The sequence below is a fragment of the Pseudopipra pipra genome, chromosome 2 (genome assembly GCF_036250125.1).
Source record: "Pseudopipra pipra isolate bDixPip1 chromosome 2, bDixPip1.hap1, whole genome shotgun sequence".
Taxonomy (NCBI): Eukaryota; Metazoa; Chordata; class Aves; order Passeriformes; family Pipridae; genus Pseudopipra; species Pseudopipra pipra.
Window position 1 is genome coordinate 92,436,012 of NC_087550.1, and position 23,210 is coordinate 92,459,221.

At 39.9% G+C, this 23,210-nt stretch overlaps 1 protein-coding gene across 5 annotated transcripts in view; it reads left to right on the forward strand.

The window, feature by feature from the left end:
- The window catches only part of RASA3 (RAS p21 protein activator 3), a 130,070-nt gene that overhangs the window by 41,298 nt on the left and 65,562 nt on the right, over positions 1–23,210 (forward strand). For all 5 annotated transcript variants that reach the window (XM_064646437.1, XM_064646438.1, XM_064646439.1 and 2 more), the window contains exons 3-4: positions 9,280–9,383; positions 21,186–21,280. In XM_064646437.1, the coding sequence (XP_064502507.1) occupies positions 9,280–9,383; positions 21,186–21,280 (199 nt within the window). The remainder of the gene's footprint in view (positions 1–9,279; positions 9,384–21,185; positions 21,281–23,210) is intronic.

The following is a 23,210-nucleotide window of genomic DNA, read 5'->3' on the forward strand; positions in this document are numbered from 1 at the left end:
ACTATTTTTGGAAAACTTGCTTCTTCACAGTCTCTGAATATCTGCTTGTAGATACTGATATAAACTCAATTTTGCATTTAGCCATGTAAGTGTTTCTCTGTTTTTCTGTTGCATAAAAGAAAAGCAGACAAAAATCCCAGATATGCCTGGGGTGTCTTCTCGGTATGTGGATAGGAATTGCTCTTACCTAGTAAGGCACACTCAAACAGCTACTTTATGTTTCATGACTGTGCTTATATCTATGAAAGTAAGTGCATACATAGACTTCCAGAAGATGTTTTTCTAATGATTTCAGACCCTACTGCATTCGCCTATTGTTTTTTGTAAGATTCTGAGATGAGCACATAGTTGAGGAGCCAGTTACTCTGTTATATCCTTTAATGCTTGTTTGCAAATTGATTCAACCCATTGAGTGAATTACTGGGTAGGTGAGGCTTATGTGCCCTAAGGCCAGTGTAATTTGTATGCAGCAGAGAAATACCTGCTCTCATGGTGCTTCTTTGCCAGGCATTTGCCAATGTAATAGTGAATCATGTGCTGGGTCCCTTTTTCTGGGGTATCACTGCTGTGATATGAGATGTTTGGCCCAGCTTCACATCCCTGTTCCCAACACTTGACTAAAATAATTGAACCCTGCTTGAACATCCTTGTGGCTAGCATTGAAGTGGGGGATACAGCTTGACACAGTTCTTCCTTACAGTTTGAAGGGGAGAACAACTGGCTCTGATATGTTGTTCTTGCCTATTTTCTACTTCCTATCATTTTGTGGCTGCCACAGGGCTGACTTGCTATAAAGTTTTTAAGAATTGCCTGTATTTTTAGTCATTCTGATAACTCCCCCATCTTTCAATAAGCTCAAAAAATTATTTTCATATAGCCTATGGAAAATAAGATGCTTTGTGTGAAAATCTGAATTACAAAGTGTTTCATATTGGTTCTGGAACAATGTCTTCTCATTCAGATTTGTCCTGAAGAAGCCTATCTTTTGCAGCATTTCTGCATAAAATAATTTTTTCATCTGCATGAAAAGGCTTGTAATTAAAGTCACACTGAAACACTGTCTTGTGTATTAGGGAATTCAAGGAGTGCTAGCCTTTTTTTTTTTTTCCTTCCTTTTGTTTTTACTCAGTTGAGTTTCATTAGTCTTCTACTAAGCATTCCAGAAATGTATATTTTTCCACGCAGGCCTTCTCCTGGTGTAAAGCTTAAACAGAACTGGCAAATGGGAAAAAGGAAGCAGTTCTCTCTCCTTCCCGGAGAGACTTGGATGAATGTCCAGTTCTGGCTTACTTGGAATATCTGTGACTGAGCCTTCAGACTCTTGATTCATCATCTGCTGTGTTTTTACTGGGACAGTGTAAGAAGTTGCCTCCCTGAGCTCTGTCCCAATCTTCTGCAACAGATTTTTCTTTTTTTTTTTTTCTTTTTTTATTAGACTGTGGCAGAGGCATGAGAAGACAGTTGAGAGCAGTAGCCTTTTAACTCAGCAATGCATGAATCATTCAGAACTCAAAAGAACTGAACTAGCACATCCTGTTGTCCAGTGAAGTGCCCTTACCAGTGCGCTGAAGAGAATCTCTGTAAGCCTGATGCCCTTTATCTAAGTTTGTGTCTCAAAAACTGAGAGCAGCCAGCATGGTGAATCTTACCTCCTTTATTCAGCAATCAGGTGGGAACTCATAAATTACAATGTGAAACTCAGGTCATTCCTGTCATCCAGCCTCTGTTAGCTGCTGTTGAATTGGATGGTAGCACTGCTGCCTGGTGCTGGAGGATTTTGAGGACTGCCATGATAACTTGGTAGTGTCTGACTGAGCAGGCCTTTCTATGAAACCACAGAGCAACATGAAAGTACTGTTTATATAGGGCAGTTCCGAGTCATCCCCCTTCTCTGGGGATCTTTGGACAAGCATAGTGAACGTGTGGGTTGGTCAGAGCAAGCAATCCAGGTTCTCAAGAAGAGAATCTTAAAAACTTCAAGCAGCACTGTTTTCGTAAACTCCTTGGCACAAGCTTTCATTTAATTCTAAAAAGGTCACATGCAAGTCATAAGATATGAGGGAGAGGTCAGAGCCAGGATTTAATATGCTTCTCTGTTTTTTATTTGTCATTCAATATTTATATTACCATCATCCACAAAGGCACTGAGTAGAGTTGGATCCATTCCATATAACCTAGCAAAGATGTACATGAAGGGACTCTTGTATTTTATGTCCTAAGGAACATGTGGTAATCACTGTGTTTGTTTTAATGCACAGATCTACAACTTTTCTTTAGTTCTGAGCTGCAAGTAGACAGCCTGACAGTAATTTTGCCTATTAATTTCCTTGGCTGAATCAATTACTTATCTTCCCCCATTAGTAGCTTCCCCCACTTCAGGCTTCACCATCCATGAGTGTTTTCCTAGCTACAGATCTTTCCTAGGGATGAACTTTCGTGGCCCGTTGGTGTTAAGACTGACTTTGCCTTTGCTGTTTGCATCAAATGTGTCCATTCACTTAAAGGGCAGTGTCAGCTGCAACAGGAAATCAAGGCAGCTTCTCAAATCATAGGTGAAGAATGGAAGGAATGTGACATCTCTAAATTTGTTTCAAGGATATGAATAAAGGCAAAAACTGTCGTATGCTAAGAATCAAATGGCTGACAGTGTGTGCTTTAGAGAGATGAGCCAAGCATCTTGAGTCTGTGATTATTGAGTTCACCACTATTTCACTGAGGAATTTTTCACGTGCTAAACATAGTGATCAAAGCCTGAATGAAACAGTAAATGAAGCCAGAGGCACTTTCCCCACCCCCAGTCTTTTTTTTTTTTTTTTTGTGCTAGTCTCCAGTGAACTTAACAGTGAGAACTTTAAGTCTGCAGTGTGCTTGTGAGTGTATAGTGAAATGTGCTGTAAATTCACAGTTTAAGCTGTGTTCTGTTTAACAAGTGGTTGCTCTGTTTTAGAATTAGATTGGGTAACAATTCAACCAGTAGCTCTCAGAACTTTCTCTAAGTAATTCTACTGCCATATTTAATGTTGTTATTTTCTAATTCTAGGCTTGCTTAAATGCTTTTTTCCCCTGTGTTTGGAGTTCGTGGCTGCATAACTTCTCATGCTCAGATAACATCTTGGATGCAGGCCACTTCTCAAATTTTAAACACAAAGTTGTTTCCCTTAGTTGGAGCGTTGCCAAAATTAGCTGTTGCATCTGAGTTAGCTCCATTAGCTGCTTCTACATTCTTACATTGCCAGCTCACCTCCTTGAAATAACAACCTTCCCCAGACCAGTGGCCCTAAGCAAAGAGGCCTTGAGGTGGATGATGTAGCATGTTCTGCAGCTTCTCTCCTGCTGTTCCCAGGGTCTGCCACCTTCTGCACTCGACTACGGATAACTGTGGCTTGAATTTGTAACTATAAACTTCAGTTCCGAAACAACTCAAACCTTTAAGGGAAAGATTTAAGATGGGTATGGGTACAGCTTCAGCCTGGTCAGGGATATTATTTAAGCCAAGGACTCTGGTTGTATAGAGAAGTAATATAGCTGGGAAGGGTGCCAGTAAGGGAAGCAAGACTTAATGGAAGGAGGAGAATGAAGTGAACCTTGAGACTCAAGGCAGGGTTTATGAATGAGAGCGTTATCCACACAAAAAGCCACCCATGTGAGTAACAATTGTTGGTGTTGTAGGCTGGTTTGAGTGATGAGGGGAAAAAAAAGTCAATGCAGCTGTAATGTGACTTCTGCTGTTTGTGTGTGTCGTCTTACAGAATATTTTGGGAGGTGACCAGGGGCCAAATGGCTGCTGCTTCAATTCATCTTAATCCATGTAAGCCTCATTGAGCCAAACCAGCAACTGTCAAGTGAGGTTGATAACTATAGCTCATGTGTGTGTCTGTCTGTCTCTTCTGAGCATAGGATTGAGAAAATAATACACTGCTTTATTTTTTTTGCTGTGTAGTAGGGCTGGTTGTGGCTGTAACACAGCACTGTTCATCTGGGTGTCTCTGCCCAGTGACATGAGAAAAAATTTGCTTAGGCTTGGTGGGTGTCTGGAAGCAGCCAGCACTCTTTAACAGTGGGCATAAGTGATATGTTTGGATGTACATGTTGCCTCCTGTGCCATGTACTTTCTACTGCATGTCCTCTGCCAAATCTGGGCTTCAAATATAATATTAGTTATTTTTAATAAATTGTGTAAGGAAGCTACCATGACATCTGCCAACTTTGGCTCTTACAGAGCCTGTCTTATTTGTCTGTTGTCTTCTAGTTCTGTGTCTAATAGGAGACTGAAGTGCATTCAGATTGTATTTGGCTTGCTGTATCTGCTTTGAATAAACCTTCTCTTCTCTGCCCCACCCCAGTCCTTTTACATACGCTGCAAAGCACAGCATAAAAAGTATTAGCCAAGTAGTAGAAAAAGCTTAGTAGTAGAAACAAACAAGTGTGTTCCTTTGTACAGACTGATTTTGCTTCCCGCTCACATGGTGATGTGAACTCTGGTGTTCAGTTCATGCAGCAGGATGAATCCAGTATTTCTAAACCTTTTAAAATAGTCAGAGGATGTGGAGTTGTCTGTGGCATGTTAATAGTCCTTACTTTCAATCACAAAAGCAGTTTAGAAAAAAAAAATCCATACACAAAGAATTCTGGTTTGAGGGGTTTCATTATTATTCATCATGCAACTCTTTCACTTCATCCACTGAACTACTGGTGCCAAAACAAAAACAAAACTGCTTTAGCAAATCCTAAGTATTGAGAAACAAGCATGAGATTTTGCAACACAGCCTGAAACTAAAGAAATGTTTTTACACTGACATTTTTTTATGAAGTCTTTTCCTCTCCGTTAGTATTATTTGTGATGATTTCAGTAGATATCTGAAGTTATGGAATTAAAGTTGCAAGTACACCACTGGAATTTAGTAAAACATGTAAATGTGAACAATTTTTGAACCCTTTATAGAGGAAGAAGCTCCCATTCATCATGTTGGAAGTAAGGATTCTCTTCCTTATTTGCTTTCATTCCACTTGATCTACACAGTAATTTTTGTTTCTCTTCTTCCCTGTCTCCTCCTGAAAATGTCCATTGCCAAAACACACATTAGAAGGGATGCAAAAATAGATACCTTGAAATGAGACTGTTTTGAAGCTGTATGTAAGTGAAAAAATACCTAGCGGGATCCTTTTGGGTTTTGTTTTCTTGGTGTTCCTGCTCCCATGAGCAGGAACAAGCAAGTTTTTGGTGAGGGGAGAGTATGCCTGAAGATTCAAATCCATTGCACTATTTATGTGTCTACTTGACTTTATATTTTCTGTGTCTCTTTTCTGTGCTGAGAGCTGTGGAAGCATCCTAAGGAAAGTGTCCTGAGGAGGGATTGGTTAGTCTATGTGTTAGTGGTAGAGGCTGTATAAAAGCTGTGCAGTAAGAGAGCCTTGTGCTTCTTGTGGAAAAAGGACTGCTGAGGTAGGACTTTCCTCCTTCAGAGCATGTTAAGGCGATGGGCATGTACTGAAAAAGAAATGAGGAAGGTTTGTGAAGTGAGAGTATGTGGAATAGAAGGCTACAAAGTCAGGCCCTTGTGTGCCTGAAAGCTTGGAATAAGGATTTAAAAATTGGTGCAGGTCTTTCTCAGTTCCTAATCCCATCAGGAAAACAAAAGACTGATTTAGGAACAAGCCCTATTTCATAACTAAAGATTAGCTGATACCTGCACTGCTGCTCTTGTTAGTGTGATGGCAAAACTAAAAAGAAATTAGTAAAGCTGTTCTAAAATTAGTAGTCTTTATTGAAAAAACTGGTTCTGAAAATACAGTTAGCTTGGAAGGAGATGAATTGCAATAAAGGTCCACTGTTTCTGGCCTTGCAAGTTCCTGCTCTCAGCAGTTATGTTTGAAGTCCAGAAGATAACACTTCACTTGTCCTTGTCCTGCCCTTGTGATCATACTGATGTGCAGCCTACTCTGCAAGGTTCGGGAGGGGGCCCTCATTATAATGTCTCCTCCTCTTTAAATGATTAAAATTTCTCCTTAGTGTAGGATTGGTTAATCTGCAAGGAAAGTTAAACTCAAACCCTGTAAGTTGAATCTGAACTCTCTTGGTTCTGAAAGATTTCTGAGTTTTCAGCCAGGCTATTTCCAGTATTTGTTTTGGAGGATCTTGTCAGACTCCTGAGGGCTGTGTAGGCAGATGCTGCTGCTTTTTATTAATTGCTATGTCAAAATAAAAGTACTTGCTGAATCTCCATCAGACTAATTCTGGCTTTTGGGAGAGAGGAGACACTGAGGGAGGGATTTAGCTGTTCTTTTGGAAAAACCATTCCGGAGCCCTGAGGCTCTTGTTCAAGATAAGTTAGCTTGGGAAATAAATCATGGGGTTTGACTGCTTCAACCTCTTGCTCTTCAGGTCTGGATGGGAGACAAAGAGAGTACTGTTCTGAAGAGATATAGGGAGAAAAAGCACACATTTAAGTGGAATCTGGAAGCATTTGTGTGGTTGCTTTTGATTCCTTCAGAAAGAAGTTACTGTTTCTGCAGAGCTACACAAGATTGGGGTGGGGGGATATCGGATTTATTTTGATATGTATCCTTACAGTTAAAACTGCTGGTTAATTACTCGGTGCAGAGTGAGTATGCTTGTGTTGGAAATCTGCTTGCTTAAATTAATTAAGAACCAGTGCACCTCAGGGGTGTTACCTGAGTGATGAAAGGTTGTGAATCTGCAAGGGGTTCAAGATCTTGGAGGGGGAAAGCCAAGAGCAGAACAAAACTTCTCTTCTATTGACAGTGGCTCAGACTGCACTGCTTAGACTAATAAGCCTTGTGCCTAAAATAGTGACCTGATATGGTCCCTGCATGACTAATTCAGCCTTTGTAGTGTTTCTTCTGTTAATTAGTCTCTTTCTGATACCAGCACTGGGCTGAGTTCCTCCTGTTGTTCGCTCTGCTTTTGTGACTCTTGTGTTTGTTTTGCTGTGTTGTCTTAGTTGACTTCTGCCTCTGGTCACCACCAGTGACAAACATAAATAGGGGACTTGCCAAAGGCCCCACTTGTGTCTCTTCCCTACTTTTCATCCCAGAATCAGCTGAGCTGAATTAAAGTATGCTCAGTATAAGTCACTTGTATTTATATTGCCTTTAGACTTGCAGTATACTGAAGCTTCCCTTGTATTCTTGATAGAGGATTGGATATATATAATCCCCAGTTCATTGAGTATCTTTTCATTCTAAGGTCATTAGTGAGTAAATTTATCTGTCGTGTTCTTCCAGCAGAAAGGACAATTTTATGGCTGAACAGAGTATTACAGCTCAGGATGATGAAAGTGTTTTGCATGTGTAATGCACTCAATATTTGGGCAATATTTATGTGTTTGTGTAGCCCCCTTGGGTTAACCCTGTGCATGAAAACTTGCACCAAGTGATGTGCACAGAATGAGGCCCTTGGGGCTGCCAGCATGGCTGCTGGGACAGTCTGGTAGGAGCTGCTTATACCAGAGATTGAAAGTATTTTGTGCCTGAAGTGGTGGTTGCAAAAGTCTTGATTCCAAATAAAACCTGTCAGAGTGGAATGGGTAAAGAGGATGTAGCAAGGAGTGCTGAATGGGACAGGGCAGTTGGGACAAACAGGCAAACCAGCTGCCATTTCCAGCTTTTAGATTTTCCTCCCCTGCCTTCACAGTAGGGATGACTGAGTGGGCCTCGCATTGGTTTTCATAACTTATGGATGGATGCATTTATTTCAAGGAATGGGAAACTGTTTTGGAGGTAGAAGTTTAACCTGTGGGTATGCCTTGGGCTTTGTTGTTTAACCAATATATGTTCTTCCATGAGGCTGGAGGAGCAGTGACTTAAATAACGTTCCTTTTGAATATTGAGTGATATCTCTGGACTTCATCAAATTAATGTATTCCCTTCAAACAGAGACTGGTTAGCTAATTTGCAGTGCCTGTGTGTTTTGAGGGAGACTTGTCAGCTAGTTCTTGAGGGAATGTGGTAATTCTAGGGGAGTGTATTTTTACTGTAGGCAGAAATACAAGCAAAATCCTGAAAGAAGCCGGGGGAATTACCTTTCCTGACAAAATTCTGAAAAATTTAAAGTTAATCTAAGAAATTAATAATAATAATAATAGTAATAATAATTTTTGCATATCTAATTTGCTGACATAATAGTCACCTTTAATAGTGGTTAAAGCTACAGCACAATTGTATCTTATTTTTGAGCTTAACCAAGATAATAAGGATGCCTGTGTTTAAGAGGGGAAGAAATAATTTGCTGGCTTTTGGCCTATTGGAGTTAGATTTATTTTTAAGTCTACATCGGCAGTGCTTGCTGTATTTGTCCATGTGACTCAAATTGCATCTACTCATTTAGATTTACTGAAGCATGAGTGACTTAGAATGAAGGGTCTGTGTAAAATGGTAGACCTGTCAATGAATAAATAATGTTGATATCTGCTTATAGTTCTTAGGAGTAAATCCTTAACCATATAATTGAATAGAGGGAAACTGAAAGGGTTGCTGTCAGGTGCTTGAGTTACTTTTTTTTCCCCATTTAAATTGGTAGGATGCAAAGAAAGCCCCTTAGGTCCCTAAAGAGCTTTTCATGCTGAGATAGTATTTATCTTTTTAAAAAATTAGGTCTTACTGTAAAGAAACTTACTCTATACAATTCCACTGTGCAAAAATAGGTATTTAGTGCTACAAGGTAACAAGCATGGTGACAGCTCCAAGGCTCACTTACAATCAGTTGACTGAATCTGACTTTAAATAAGAAACTTTGCAGAGGATGGGAAAAGATGCAGTGGCTGTACTATTTTATTTTAAATATACTAAACGCTTAAAAACCAAATATATATATATATATATATATATATGCCATGAACCATGCTGTAGTTTGCTCATCCTGTTCATATGTATGCTTTTGTGATCTGTACTGTAATAGTCTGCTGTAGGCACTGTGTGGCAGCTGGTGTCTCTCTACCCTTCAAGGCACTGTACGTTAACAAATAATGTAGTCTCTGCCCCCTTTGTTAAGGGACACTTATTTTCCAGATAGAAAGAAGTGTCTGTTCTTTTTTTGCACAGAAATCTTGCTCTATGGGCATTTAAGATATTTAGGAAGAGTCCAAGTGGAACAGTGCCCGAGGGTGCACATTCACTGGTGGGGAAGGCTCTCACAGCCCATAGTGATGTTCTGGATATAAACACACTGGCTCCTCCAGGATACCAACACTAATGTATTTTCCTTTTTTTTTTTTTTTGTGTGTGTTTGTGTATGTTGTTTTTTTTTTTTTGTTTACTCAGCCCCTTCTATGGAGAAGACTTTTACTGTGAAATTCCTCGGACCTTTCGCCATCTGTCATTTTATATTTTTGACAGAGATGTTTTTCGAAGGGATTCCATTATAGGTATGTGTTCATAAATTATTACTTTCTTTTCAGCTTAATTCTCTGTTAGATCATATGTAGTCTTATGACGTGGGGGTCTTGACAGGACTGATGGTGACAGTGATAGGTACTGCTCAGTATTGTCCTTTTTGTCAGTTGACAAAAATGCCTTCAGTATTACATATTATATATAAAAAAGTTGGGGAAATAAGTGCTGTCTGTTGTGATAGTAGATGTAGATTGCAGTTTAACAGATTGCATTGTTTAAATGTTGACAACATCATTTGTTAGTGCTTTTTTTTTTTCCTTAAATGCAAGGTCTTTAGTCTTGCAGTTTTCCTGGGCTTGTTACACTTACCTGCAAGCAGTATTGTTAAACTATGATTACCTTAATGACTGGCAGAGTAATAGCTACTGGCCATAGATACCCCCAGTATGACGATGACAGAATTTTGTAGAGAGTATCAGAACAAACTATGGCCTACAGAATAGCTCTAAGACTTCCAGTGCCTTCAGCAAGATTTTAGCTTTTTCAGATATTATTTGCTATGCGTTTCACCTGCAGCAAACTGCATGACACTCCATTTATGTCTTCAGGGATAAAAACTTTGTATAAGTCTAGTTGTTATTGAGGGAAACAGTTTTCACTTTAAGCCACTTTAAGAGTTTGGTTTTTTTTTTCATTTTTTTATCTCTTTTGAAGTAAGTCATGTATGACTACTGTTTGTCTAATTTCAGTATAACGTGACTGTAGCAGTCAGTGAGATGTATGTCTTGATAGAGCTTGTAGTGAGGAAGTTGTCTGCTGTTGAGCAACAGATTGTATAATGCCATAAAATGTATTATGTTAAACTGCATGGGGTGATGGTGCAGATCTCTGTGTATCTTTACATTACAATAGTTCATAATACAGTCACAAGCTTTTTCTTTAATTATTGTTTTACATATGAGCTAGGAAACTGGATCGTCCTTCTCTTTATGTCCATAAGTAAACTCATGTATATAGCATCTGGCATCCTGGGGAGGAGGGGGTCAGTTTCTGACTGTTGAGTGAGCTTTTGGAAAGCTTTTTGGTCTCTCTAATCTCTAGTTTCCCCTGTACTGTGAAAGTAACACCTCCCTTCTTTCAACTGATGAGTTTTTCATTGTTGAAATTATCTGATGTCCTGTGCGTCACCAGTTTTCAGAGACTGCAGTGACCCATCAACAGGCCATGGACTGGGGCTTTTCCTGCTCAGGGCTTTATTTACTCCCTCTCTTGTATCAAGGGTCTCTGAACACTTGATACAAGTCAGACACATGAAATTGCAGATAGTGAAGTGCAAATTGTTTCATTTTCTCCATGCTTCCTAAGCTCGTCTTTTAATAATCAAACTCTGCCATTGGAGGGAAATTACTCAGGAGCTGCTAGAGTAATCTTAAAGGTACTGGGAGCAGTTTATGAAAAGAAGGCCTTGCAGAAAACATAAAAATACTTTTGTCTGCATGCTTGAATGATTGTTCAGGTTTCTATTTTTCACTACCGCTTCAGGAAAACACGATGTTAACTTTTGTATGTGTTGCAGAATCCATAGGTAGGCAAACTGCTGTGTTACCTATCCTAGGATCATGGAACGGCCTAGGTTAGAAGGAACCTTAAAGGTCATCTAGTTTCAACCACCCTGGTTGAAACACAGTGGACAGTTTTCGCTAGACCAGGTTGCTCAGAGCTCCATCCAACTTGGCACTGAAAGTTTCCAGGGATGGGGCATCCATAGCTTCTCTGGGCAGCCTGTTCCAGTGCCTCACCACCCTCACAGTAAAGAATTCCTTCCTAATATCTACTCTAAACCTGCCCTCTTTCAGCTTAAGGCCATTTCCCCTTGTCCTTTCATTAAATGCTCTGTAAAAAGTCCCTCTGCAGCTTTCTTGTCAGCCCCCTTTAGGTACTAGAAGGCTGCTATGAGATCTCCTTGCAGCCTTCTCCAGACTGAGCAACCCCAGCTATCTCAGCCTGTCTTGATAGGAGAGGTGCTCCAACCCTATGATCAACTTAGTGGCCTCTTCTGGATTCATTCCAGCAGTTCCACATCTTTCTTGTGTTCGAGGGACTCAGATCTGGATGCAGGACTTCAGGTGGGGTCTCATGAGAGCAGAGCAGAGGGGCAGACTCTCCTCCCTCAGCCTGCTGGTCACGCTGCTTTTGATGCAGCCCAATGGTATAGTTGACTTTCTGGGCTTCAAGTGCACATTGCCAGGTCATGTTGAGCTTCTTGTCCGTCAACATCCCAAAGTTTTTCACTTCAGGGCTGTTCTGAATCTGTTCTCTGCCCAGCCTATATCTGTGCTTGGGATTGCCCAGACCCAGGTGCAGGACCTTGTACTTGGCCTTGTTGAGCCTGTCCAGATCCACCTGGATGCCATTCCTTCCTTCCAGTGTGTCAACCTCACCACACAGCTTCTTGGTGTCATGGTTGATGTAGCACTATGTTACTTGTCTACATGGAGACTTTACAGTCCGTATTAGCTATTGTAGTCTTTTCCCCCCTTTCTTCCTCTGTCTGTTTCCCTTCTTCCTTATCGAAGACATGTTTTGAAAAGCATTTTAAAGTGGAAGTGTGATAAATAGCAATGGAGAGAAGAAAAAAAATCCAGAATTACTGTCAGTTTGATACTACTCTAAAAGTTCTGCTTGTAATAGGAAAATGTTCTGGAGAGACAGCAGTGCTCTGGAGTAACTGCATGTGATTATTTTCAGTAGTTCCTCTTCAGCAGGATTCAGCAGCAGCAAAGCTCAGCAGTGGAGTTTTTTTGAGGAAGGGAACTCTTTCATTCGAACAAAGTCTGTAATACTTGAATAGCTGCTCTGTGTGTATCTTCAGCTCAGTCTTAAGACTCAAACCTTTTCTTGAAGAGGCTTGAGCAAGGAAGGTTTAGAAGAGGTCCCTACTGAAAAAGTTTGGTCAGAGTAGTGCTAGAGCAAGCTCTTTTCCACTGAACCACCAAATTCTGCAATTAGGGGCCCTTTGTTTGCATTCCAGAGATCACTTGTCATATTAGGTCATCCTGAGATGCTTCTGTTGAAGAAAATGTGGTTACCCATGCTCATCTAGCTATGACATTTCTCAGAGAAGGGAGTTGGGGGTTTTGTCTTCCATCCAGGAGACTAATTTTAAGTCCATATGTTACTGAGCTTGTGAATTTACCTGTGTGTACTCTGATATGTTTGAGCATCTCTTTGCATTGTTTGTTTGACTGGTTTTGAGGAGGTCTCAAGACAGAGAGAACAGAGTGCGTATGAGTCAAAATTGTGAGAATTTGACAAGTAGCTATCTTTTGAAGATGGTTGGTTAGCAGAGTTCCTTTAGATTCACTATTTAGTATTTCCAGAACTTTGTCTTGGTGATATAATACTGACTTCCAGGGTGACTGGAGCTCAGAGTAGGCACCCTTTTATTTATTCAAATATGAAGTATAAGTTTGTGATAGTAAGTTCTTAAACTTCCGAAATGCAACTCAGCGTGTGACAGATGAGAATGCTTAAGCCACCAAAAGCGGAAGGTGTGGGAGCGAGAAAATGAAAAACAAGAACTCCCTGAAACCTCTGATGTAAACTTCCGAGGAGAGCCAGAGTCAGAAACTGGAACACATGTGTAGCAGATATGTTTTGGAACATACTGTATTATTTTGGCATACAGGATGGGAGGATTGTGGAGATAAAGATATCTTTTGAGTTTGCATGTTTGTTTATTACATTTGCATTTTTTTAATTGAAATTGCTAAGTCATCTAGGATTTTGTTAGCTAAACAGATACAACTCTTGAACAGCTGTGTCTTGGAAGAATCTTGGATGCTGGTTGAAATGCAAATATAATGAAGAAAATGCAGAGCTCTGTGGATCTGAAATATTTTTGTCTTTTTTTATATAAAATGTAGCAAATATACAGTTACTGTGAAAGTAAACTATTCTTAAGTTGTTTAATTGATATCGTCTGTTTTGACTGTTACTGGCTAGAGTTTGTATACTGTTACAGTATGTTGAGATGCTTTGACTAGGAAATGTACTACTGAAAGTAATGGTAAACATAATTTAAAATTAGATGTGTTTGTTTCTGAATGATGAAGTAGTAGTAGACCAGTTTGCTGGAACATGTGTATATAGAATAGCTATTTTCCATCTAGTTGTTACAGTGAGAAAAACATTGAGGAGATGGGGATAACTTGAAAAACTGTCAATTGATACCCCTCCAATAATAGCGGGGGGAAAAGGATACCTCTGGCTGGATGCAGTAGAAAGAATATTAGAATAGTGGTGCTGCTACATCAGGCAAATGTAAATGTATGTTCTTTAATGATTATTTTGATATTTTTCAGCTTTTTAGACATGCTGAATGAGACAAGCTGTGCTAATAAAGTGGCACCTTTAATAACTCAGCTGGATTTAATGCAGAAAACCATCTCTGTGCTATGCCACAAGCTGGTATTCTTGTAGGTGTGTAATGAGCTCAGGCTGCCAGGCTGTGACCTTAAACATACAGATCAGTTAAAAAACAGGAAATGTGCCACACCAAGTCACTTAACGCTGTGGTGAGAGATTAGTTAATATCATTTACCCTTTAGGTGACAAGTACACAATTATTTATCCTCTTCTTAAATCAGTGTGGTTTTTTCACCCCAGCACCTCATTTGTTTTGGTAACAGATGCATGAACCTGACTTGCATAACATCTGTGTTAAGCAGGAACTGAAAAGAACAAAATGCACCCCCTGTGAAGCTCTGAGGGGGGAAAAGTGCTGCACTGTCCCTGTATTGTACTGAGGAGTAAGAACTTTTCTCTGAAAGTTTGTGGTACTCCTGAGGGGAGGCTTGGTTGCCATGCTGATGGGGATGGAATGGTACTGAATAGAACACATGTGAAATGCCGAAGCCTTTCAGTGAAGGAGCAGAAAGCCAGCAGGGAGAAGACTAGTGAGTGGTTCTGTTAATTACCTTTACTATAACTTAACTGCTGTAAGTCAGCTTCATAGAGGTTATTAAGCGTGTTCTACAAAAAATTAAAACTCTTGCAGCCATTGAATCCTGTAGGTTGTAATTGTCTTCCTGCTTAATACTAGTTGAGGTGAAGCAAAGTAAGGCAATAAAACAAATTTGCCTTCGGAGGTAGTTAAACTTAGCTACTCTGGACTAAAGTAGATGAAACCAAATCATAGTTCTTGGAAACTCTCACAGACTGAAAGCACCTTGGAATTGAAAGTTGTTTGAGGCTTGCTGTGTTTGAGGTGCCTTTGTTAATGGCTACTTCAAAAGTTGAGGAGATGTGTTTGTAGAGTTGCCACCATTTATTACCAAACATCAAAGCAAGCCATCTCCTGCTATTAGGTAGCTGTTACCAAATGCGGCTGAGGCATCACCTTTTGATTATTGATTTTGAAGAAAAAAATGAAAAAGAATCATCTCTGCTGAACTATGCTTGTTGCTAGCTAAGTCCAGGAAAGATCTTCCGATACAGCATGAAGCAGAAATCAAGATTTCAATAGAAAATTGTGTTATTCTGTTTCTTCTACCTTGACCATGGCTTAGGCAGCAGTCACAACTTGGTTTTTACTGTTTCCGTAATGTGCTGTTAGATGACATGGGAATAATACAGCTCCCTAGTATGGTATAAATATAGCTTCTAGTGAAATAAAGGAAATGGATGACTGTCCCACAATGACAAGTCTCAAGAAGCTATAAACTAGAATTATCCTGAGGTTATTCTCTACAGTTGTATAGAGAGGCTAAAATAAATACTTTCTACATAAAATAAGTTGTTAGAATGCACTCAGAATACCTTTTAACATAACAGGTGATCACAAGAGTAGGAAAACAAAATTGAGCTTTCAAAAAGTGATATATTTTCTTCTTTGTCCTACAAGGACATATGTTATAAACAAAACTACTGAGCATAATGTGCTAGAACCTCAACTGTCCTTTTTTTGCAACCTTCCTCCTTACCTAATGACAAATGTTAATATGATCTGTATGTAGAGTATCACCACAGATCCATTGTCCCATTGCAACCAAACATGGGTTATACCCAATGTCTTAAATGTATGAACATTTTAATGGCCCAGAGAGTAACTGGCAGAGAGTTGATACCAGAGGTATGGTTGGATAGGGCTTTTTTTGTTTGGGGGTTTTGTTTAGTTGTTTGGTTTTTTTTTAACAGGAACATCGAGCAGAAATTCTGATGTTAGCCAGGTGAGATCTTCAGAATTGAGAGCAGCAAAACCACCCTGATAAAGGATAATTCATGCAATACTGCAGCTTTTGACTTTCAAGGGTAGAATCCACAGCCTACTTTTCTTTGCCTTATTAAAGAAGATAAATCCCTCAAAGGGGAAAAATAGATTTAATAGGTGATACTCTTACTGTATTTGGACTAGTTTAAAAAAACCAACCAACCAAAACTGGGGTCTTGCATATCCTATACCTCAGTACTCTGTGTAGGATGCACTGTTGCTGTGCTGGAAGTGTTCTGCCATTATTGCTGCTAAATTCTTACCAATGTTAGCAGATGGTCTGCTAGTGCTTGTGCTTCATGGTGCACTGTACAGGAGCTGGGAAGGAGCCATTCTGCTGCTTCTAAGGCTCTAAAGCCTTAGGTCCTCCAAAATTCTCATCCTTATCTTTGTAATTCTCAAATAGGGAATTTGCTTGTTTCATGTTATGGGAGGGGTGAGTGAATTTGTGCTGTTCTTGAACAAGGTGGGCATGTAGCCCTTTCTGTCTTGCAAAGTTTCTGTACTTTTCTTTGATGAGACATAACCTTTCATACAGGTAATTATAAAATTCTAGGTAGGCTGGAATAGCAGTGGTGCTTCATGTTTCCAAGGTAATTAAACTTTCATAAGGCTCTCACAGCCTAAAATGTTGATTAAAATCGATTCTGATTTGTTCTTAGTCTTCCCAGCTATTGAAAGGGACTTTGTGCATCTTCATATCAGTGATTTTTAAATGAATTTACTCATACAGTGTGTCTGTGCACTTAACATACTAACATGAAGCAACTTCTGAACTAGCTTCCAGGCTATGTTATTGCCTAATATTGCAGCATATAGGAGACAAAGTAGTCTCTGTTCAGAGCTGAAAGAAGACTGAATTAATTAGGCATTTGTGGTTTTTTAAGGTGTGACTCAGACCTAACCCTTTGCTATAAATTAACTCTACTGCAGCCATTGTTAATGGAGGGTGTTGTATTAAAAAAATATTACATTATATTGTTTCGGCTCACTTGGCAGCAATATGCAAAGTTCTGTTGTTTTCACTGTGCGGGTATTCCAAGATAAAGAGAAGATACAAGAGCTTCTGAAATGCTCTGGTTTTAGGCTTCTGTTGGATCACTTTTCAGATGGAGCCTTGTGCCCTTTTAAAGTGACGAACTCCTCTCCTTTTGCTGTCTTGACTTCTTTTTCAGTAAAGGAATCTTCTATTAGTCTGGCATATGTCCTAAATATTCATGTATCTCAGCTGCAAACTGGCAAATTGTTATTAAAAGGTGAGATATAATCCTTTAACTGATGCCTAAGCCTTTTGTCACCAACAGGTTATCCAGACAGAAGGTAGTTGTATGTAGATGGAGAATGCCTGAGCCAAATTATCAACTCTGTTAGTCTTTGTATGGAGATGCTGACCCTGAATTAACAAGCAGGGGCATGTCCAAGGACAAGTTAATGGGCTGCATGGACTTGCCTTGGAAAAATTTTTGAAGCCAGTAGAGGGTTGGGCGTTGAGGGTGCAGTGCTTCCACAAGCACTTTCCCAAGCAGTGTAGCCAGAAATTCCTACCCTTCTCTGTTGTGTATTTCTGCCTCTGTGCCCAAATTATTGACCTTCTACCATCTTCTGTCTCCTAGCTATGTTAATGTGACTCTTGAGTGTGGAAGCTGTAAAACAGGTCACTTGAAACGACCTGTGTGTTAAAAATACCAGCACCACCCACATGTGACCCCTGAAACTTATTTCTTATTCCCTTCTCTTCCCACAGAATGTTTATTTTCATTGTTTGGTTTTTTTTTGATTCACTCAATTTCCTCAACAGTTTCAGTCCAGCCCGCTGAGAGGACAGGGGTGTATGGGTGGGGAAAGTGGGAGGCTCTTAAATCAGTTGGTACCATGGATTGTAAAGTGTGTTTTGCACCCTTAAGACCATCAGGGGCCTAGGTAATAAATTTACTCATCCCTGAGCTCGCTGCTCAAGTAATGGGTTACTGGTGTATTGTTTTTTCCATAAAGAGAGATTCACAGAAGGAAAGGGTCAGATGTGGCATATTGCATCTTTGTTTTGAACACAGGGCTTAGGATTTAAATGTGCCAGTGAAGATCTGTTCAGTCTGAAGTAGGGGGACATAGGAAAATTGGTGCCATATGGGTGAAAAACATGCAGGAGTGTCTGAGGTTTTACTACCCTCCTCCACTCTGAGGTCTGGTGAGTGTCAGGCTTCAGAAGGAAATTAGTTCAGATGAGAACAATGCTTTCATTGCTGGTCTTACTGCTGAGAATCTGATTTTTAAAAATGTAACTTAACTGAGTTTTGAAATTACACCATATACTGTTCAACATGTTCTGCTGTTTCCTGCCTCCTCCCATACAGCATCTAAAGGCTTAAACAGACACAGACTCTGCAGCCTGGGGCGGCCCTGAGGAAACCAGCAGGAGTGGCTGGGTGCCTCAGGTGCAAGATTTAGAGTTTCTCAATGCTGTCTGGAAGCCACCCAAATCTTGAGAAAGAGTGCAAGACAATGTGCTCACGTTTGGGAGCACACTGAAGAACCACAAAGAGGAAAACGTCCTGTAAATGAGTGGTGGTAAACCTTTCTGACCTCTTGTGTCAGGTTTATCTTCAAGCAGAATTATAGGTCCTTATTGTGTAGTGTCAGGTCAAATGACAGGTGCCAACAGCTTGTAATTATTGGCCTGGATTTAACCTAGTTCTGGTGAGGCTACAAGTTGTTTGAGCCAGGTTGGACATAGGTCAGCCAGTGGCAGAGCAGTAACTGTGTAGAGTAGGGCAAGGACCTAACTCTGCTCAGCACCTGCACTGTGGCTTATGTGGATCTGGTGAGGAGGAGGAGGAATGTGGGCTGGATGAGCATATGGAGTTGGCTGGTGCAGGTGAAAAGTTAATAACAGAAAATGTGAGGGATGCTCCTGTACACAGAGAACTGTTTAACAGGGCAGATCAGACATTCTGCCCTATCAGTAATGTGTCTTTGTATATGTCTAGAGTGGCCAAAGTGTAGGCCCCTTTTTACTGTCCCTTCCCTTTTTTTTTTTCCCCTAGAATTTTCTCCTTTGTGAATCATTTGGTATGCAGTGGAAGCCCCTGGATTGTAGCCAGCCCAGTCAATAAGTTTCAGTCATTAATAAGACTTGCTTGTGTGCAGAGCAAACAGTGCTGTTCAAACAGTTTCCTAATCAAAACAGTTGTAGCACTATGTTAACCCTCTCAAAGCGGGAGGTGTGTGCCATTACCTGTGAACACTTTGTACTGCAATTATGTACTGACTTTGTGGGCAGACCTATCTGGGTTGTCCTGCCACCCTTGACAGAGAGCAGTGGAACTTCCTGCTGAAAGGGGGGGCAGTGATCACACCATTTATGCTGTGTACAGGTGCAGATACTGCACCCACCTTGAGTTTTCTTCAAGGATGCTCCCTGCATGGGAAGTGACTGTGAACGAGACTGATGTAGGTGAGGGTGTTTGGCAAGTGCGTGCAATGCTGCAGTCAGGTGGAGGATTTCTGCAACAGATTAAAGGGTACAGTGAGGATAGCAAGCAGTGAAAGTAAACAATTTCAGTTAAAGTCCAAAGCAATTATTGGAAGGTCATGCGTTCAAATGTATTTCTCTTAAAGTGTTTTAGAGAAACTAGGTTCCCCACTAACCAAAACACAGACACATAGATTCTCAGCAGCATAACTTGGTGTCTCCTGTTCAGCACAGTTCAGATGTCTTATTTACCGTTTCTGCCATATTATTTTGTAGGTTTGTGTAATTACTGCTTTTCTAAGAAGTCTCAAGTCACTTGCTCTGCATATCCAATAAAGAGGCTGGTAATGAATCTGCCATGTTAATCTCTAGTTAAATGTTTGACAGAAGATGGATCTGGTAATCTCTAAAGGACAAGCCAGTAGGAGAGTGCTGAGAGCAGAATGAGCAAGACTTGGGAGTAATGGATCAGAAGTTCTGTGGAAGCTAGAGCAGAAATCCTGGCAGATACTAGGGAGGGCAGCTTCAGAAGGAAGGCAGAGTACTTCAGAAACTGGGACTGGAAATCTGGAAACTGTCACCGAAGCAACCTGACAGAAGAATGCAGCAGCAGCAGCAGCAGCATGGTATGAGAAGCAGCCTAGCAAACAGGAGGGCTGGGTGAAACCATCCAGCAACAGCTAAAGGAAAAGGCCATAATTTGAGGGAATGCTGGTGTGTAACAACTTGCTGCTGGGACTTCCATAAGCTTTCAGATTTCAGAAGGGAGAATGCTTTGTGTTTGCCATTTTTGTAGTCTTCCATTGTGTGGGAGTTTTTTGTTTGGGTTTTTGTTTGTTTGTTTTGTTTTATTTAATTTATTTTCTTTGTAAATGTGTTCTGTTAACATTTTCTGAGGTAACATATTACTAATGTCTGGTCAAACTGAATGAATTTAGGAAACCTTTGAAGTCTCTTTCCCACTAGGACTGTGACTTTTTATCCAGTGGTATTTGGGTAAAGAAACTGTGTGTTTCTGTAGCAAAGCAGTGTTTGCAAACTGTATGTGAGCAAGTCAATGTCTCTGACTGTCCTGGATTCTTTCATTTTGAACATGCTGCTTTGCTCAGTGCCTGGGGAACCAGCCAACCCAAAGCTTCTCTCTGAGAATCACGTGCTCCTCAGGCATGCCACGCTCAGCTTTGTGTATACAAAGAAAGACACTTGGAAAAAGTTTCATTGCTTTGCATAATGCCTGAGAGAGACCAGGCAAGACAAAAGTTTCTACTCTACGTATATATTAGTCCTTGGCATTCATGTACATTAGTTCGCAGCGTGGAACAGGCTCATGGAACAGGTAGTGAGTTACCCTCACTACCAAAACAGCTAATTTGATAGGGATAAGAGTAGTGAAAAAAGGTGAGAGAGAAAGGTCTACAGTGTTTTTTGGGGTGGTTTGTTTTTTTTCCTCTCTACGGTCAGGGGTGGTACTTGGGTGGCTCTGTGTTGCAGAATCAAACTCTTAAAAGATTTGAGTGAGGGAGATGAGTCAACAGGGCCTCAAAGTGCAGATCTGGGAATCTGTTGGGACTTGACATCCCTAGTTGTTGCCCTTCTCCTACAAATCTATGTAGTGAAAAGCCTTATCCTAAAATGTTGTTAGCAATAACCCGTGCATGGAACTTTATTTTGGGATTGTTATGGACATCTACCTCAAAAATCTGTCTCCAACAGTTTCCAAGCTTTTCTTCCCACAAGTTTAGTTACATGTCAAAGAAATAAGAATGATGTTTTTACAATAAGCATACTTACGAGCTTGTCTGCAGGCCCCAGTGCTTCACTCTTTTAGGTGAGTATGATGTTAGGAATTTGAAGTCATTCACAATATGAAGTGGAAAAAGATGCTTATCAGAATTGTGCCATCATTAATATTGGGCTCATCATTATGTACTGTGTAAAGGAGAATGCCCAAAAAAATTCTTTCCTTACTCTAAAGCCTTTCTCGAATAGGGCAGTCCTTAAATCATTGTTTTAAAACTTGATTTTGATGGAAATGTCCTTTTGGGGAGCTACAACGTTATCTTTAACTATGCTTCTGTTTTGTTTTATTTCCAGGAAAGGTAGCTATACAGAAAGAAGATCTTCAAAAGTATCATAACAGAGACACTTGGTTTCAACTACAGCATGTTGATGCTGATTCAGAAGTACAGGTGAGATTGCTAAGGAAATATCTTGGCAAAGGAGTATTTGTAACAAGGTCATGGCAGCTTTATGGGTTTCATAGCTCTAGGACAGATGTGTTGTTTCTCTACAAAAAGAAAGTGTTGCCCATTAGTATGGTTTAGGTTTTGGTGATAACCACGGGGTGAATTACAAGTGTGCATAAATCAATAGGGATCAAGATTCTGCCTACAGGAGTAAATAAAACTTTGTGAACTATCAGGGTCACTGATTCAAGGAAGGGTGTGTGTATCTCAAGTATCAAATAACTTCAGGCCCTGTAAATGACTGTTGATTCCTCAGGAAGTGGAGCCATCTTGAAAATAGTATCTTCAGGTACTGTTTTAAAAAGTTATGTTGGCAGGTTGTCACAGGAATTGCAACAAGTACATACATCTCAGACATAAAAAACACTCCTTGCCAGATTTCTAGGCCGTGTTCCAAACAGTGGGAATGCTGATAATTGTATTGCTTCAGCTTTATTTAGGGTTTAGTACTTTGCAGATTTTTGTACACAGCAAGACTCCTCTCTTTTTTTGTATTTAACCTCTCTTCAAGCGGATTCTATTTTCTGTTATTAGATCTTGTGAAAACAGTCATTACAACAAAGCAAGAAATTAAAATGATGTAACAGGATACCAAGCCAGTTACTTTTTTTTTTTCCCTGTAAGTATATATTACAGATCACTTTTGAACCACAATATTTGCTTAGGAGGCCACAGACGTGAATGTCTGACCTGTGCAAAAGTCTCAAATAAATGCGAGGGGAAATGCTGCTCAGGTACTGCCATGTGGTAGGGTCGGACACGGTGTCTTAGCTTTTCAGTCTGCATGCAGGTCTGCACATACCAAGTTGGAAAATGACACTTAAAAAAGCACACACATTCCAACATATAGTGTGGTTATGTGTGGTGAAGTGGATGTGAAAATACGTTCAAGGTTAGATTTTCTTTTTATTTGGAGAGACAAATAATACACTGTTGTGCATGTGATACAAAGAAAGCCTCATGACAGCCTGTTCAGACTGTGACTTTCTCTTGAAAAATATTGATCTTCTTTAATGCCACATTTCAATATCACTGGTAATGGAAAGGCTTTTAAGAGCCTTTTAACTTGGAGATCTATTCTGTTTACTCTGTTTTCCCTGTCTTCTTACCCCAAAGCCTCTTATGACAGTGCCTTTAGAACAGTAGATTTAGTGTTTATTTCCTGTAGGATAAGAAAACTTTCCCTTTGTAATTTATCAGCTGAAGAAGGCCAATATTTGGATAAGCTTCTGTATTGTTTATTTTGTTACAATATTTACAGAGTGAGTTTGTGGAAGCTTTTTAGACTGAGGTGCTTTCTAGGACAGCACTGGTAATGTAAGCTGTGAACTCATAACAAAAAACTTTGCAGGCAGCTCTAGCTTTTGGAGGGATGAGGAGCACAATATTTGCTGGAAAGCGTGTTCTCTGTAATTGTTTGTACAGTTCATCACTTCCGCTATTTGTATCTTTACAAGAGCCTGACTGTTAAAAGCTCTTTCTGGGCTCCATGATAAGAATTTATTACAACTAATGTAAATATGAACAGTTCTCTGATGATTTTATCCATTTACTTAAATATTCTTTGGTCTTTATGTTAAGAAGTCTGCAAGAGGGCTTTGTTTTTCCATAATACCGGAAGCAAATTTGTAAATGTTTCGTATGAATTCTTATGCAAGTGAAAATAGCCAAATTAAGTATTTTTGTGTTTGTCTGTTTTTACATTTGCAGTGTCTCGGTTGTTTTCTAAACACTTTTTCATTTATAAGAGAAAAAAGGAATACTTGTGTTAATGGTAGGTATTTATGCAGCGTTACTCAGTTTTTGTGCAATTTTAAGGAAAATAATTTGAGAAATTTTTAGTGAGTTGAAATTTGCAGTGAATCATGCAAAT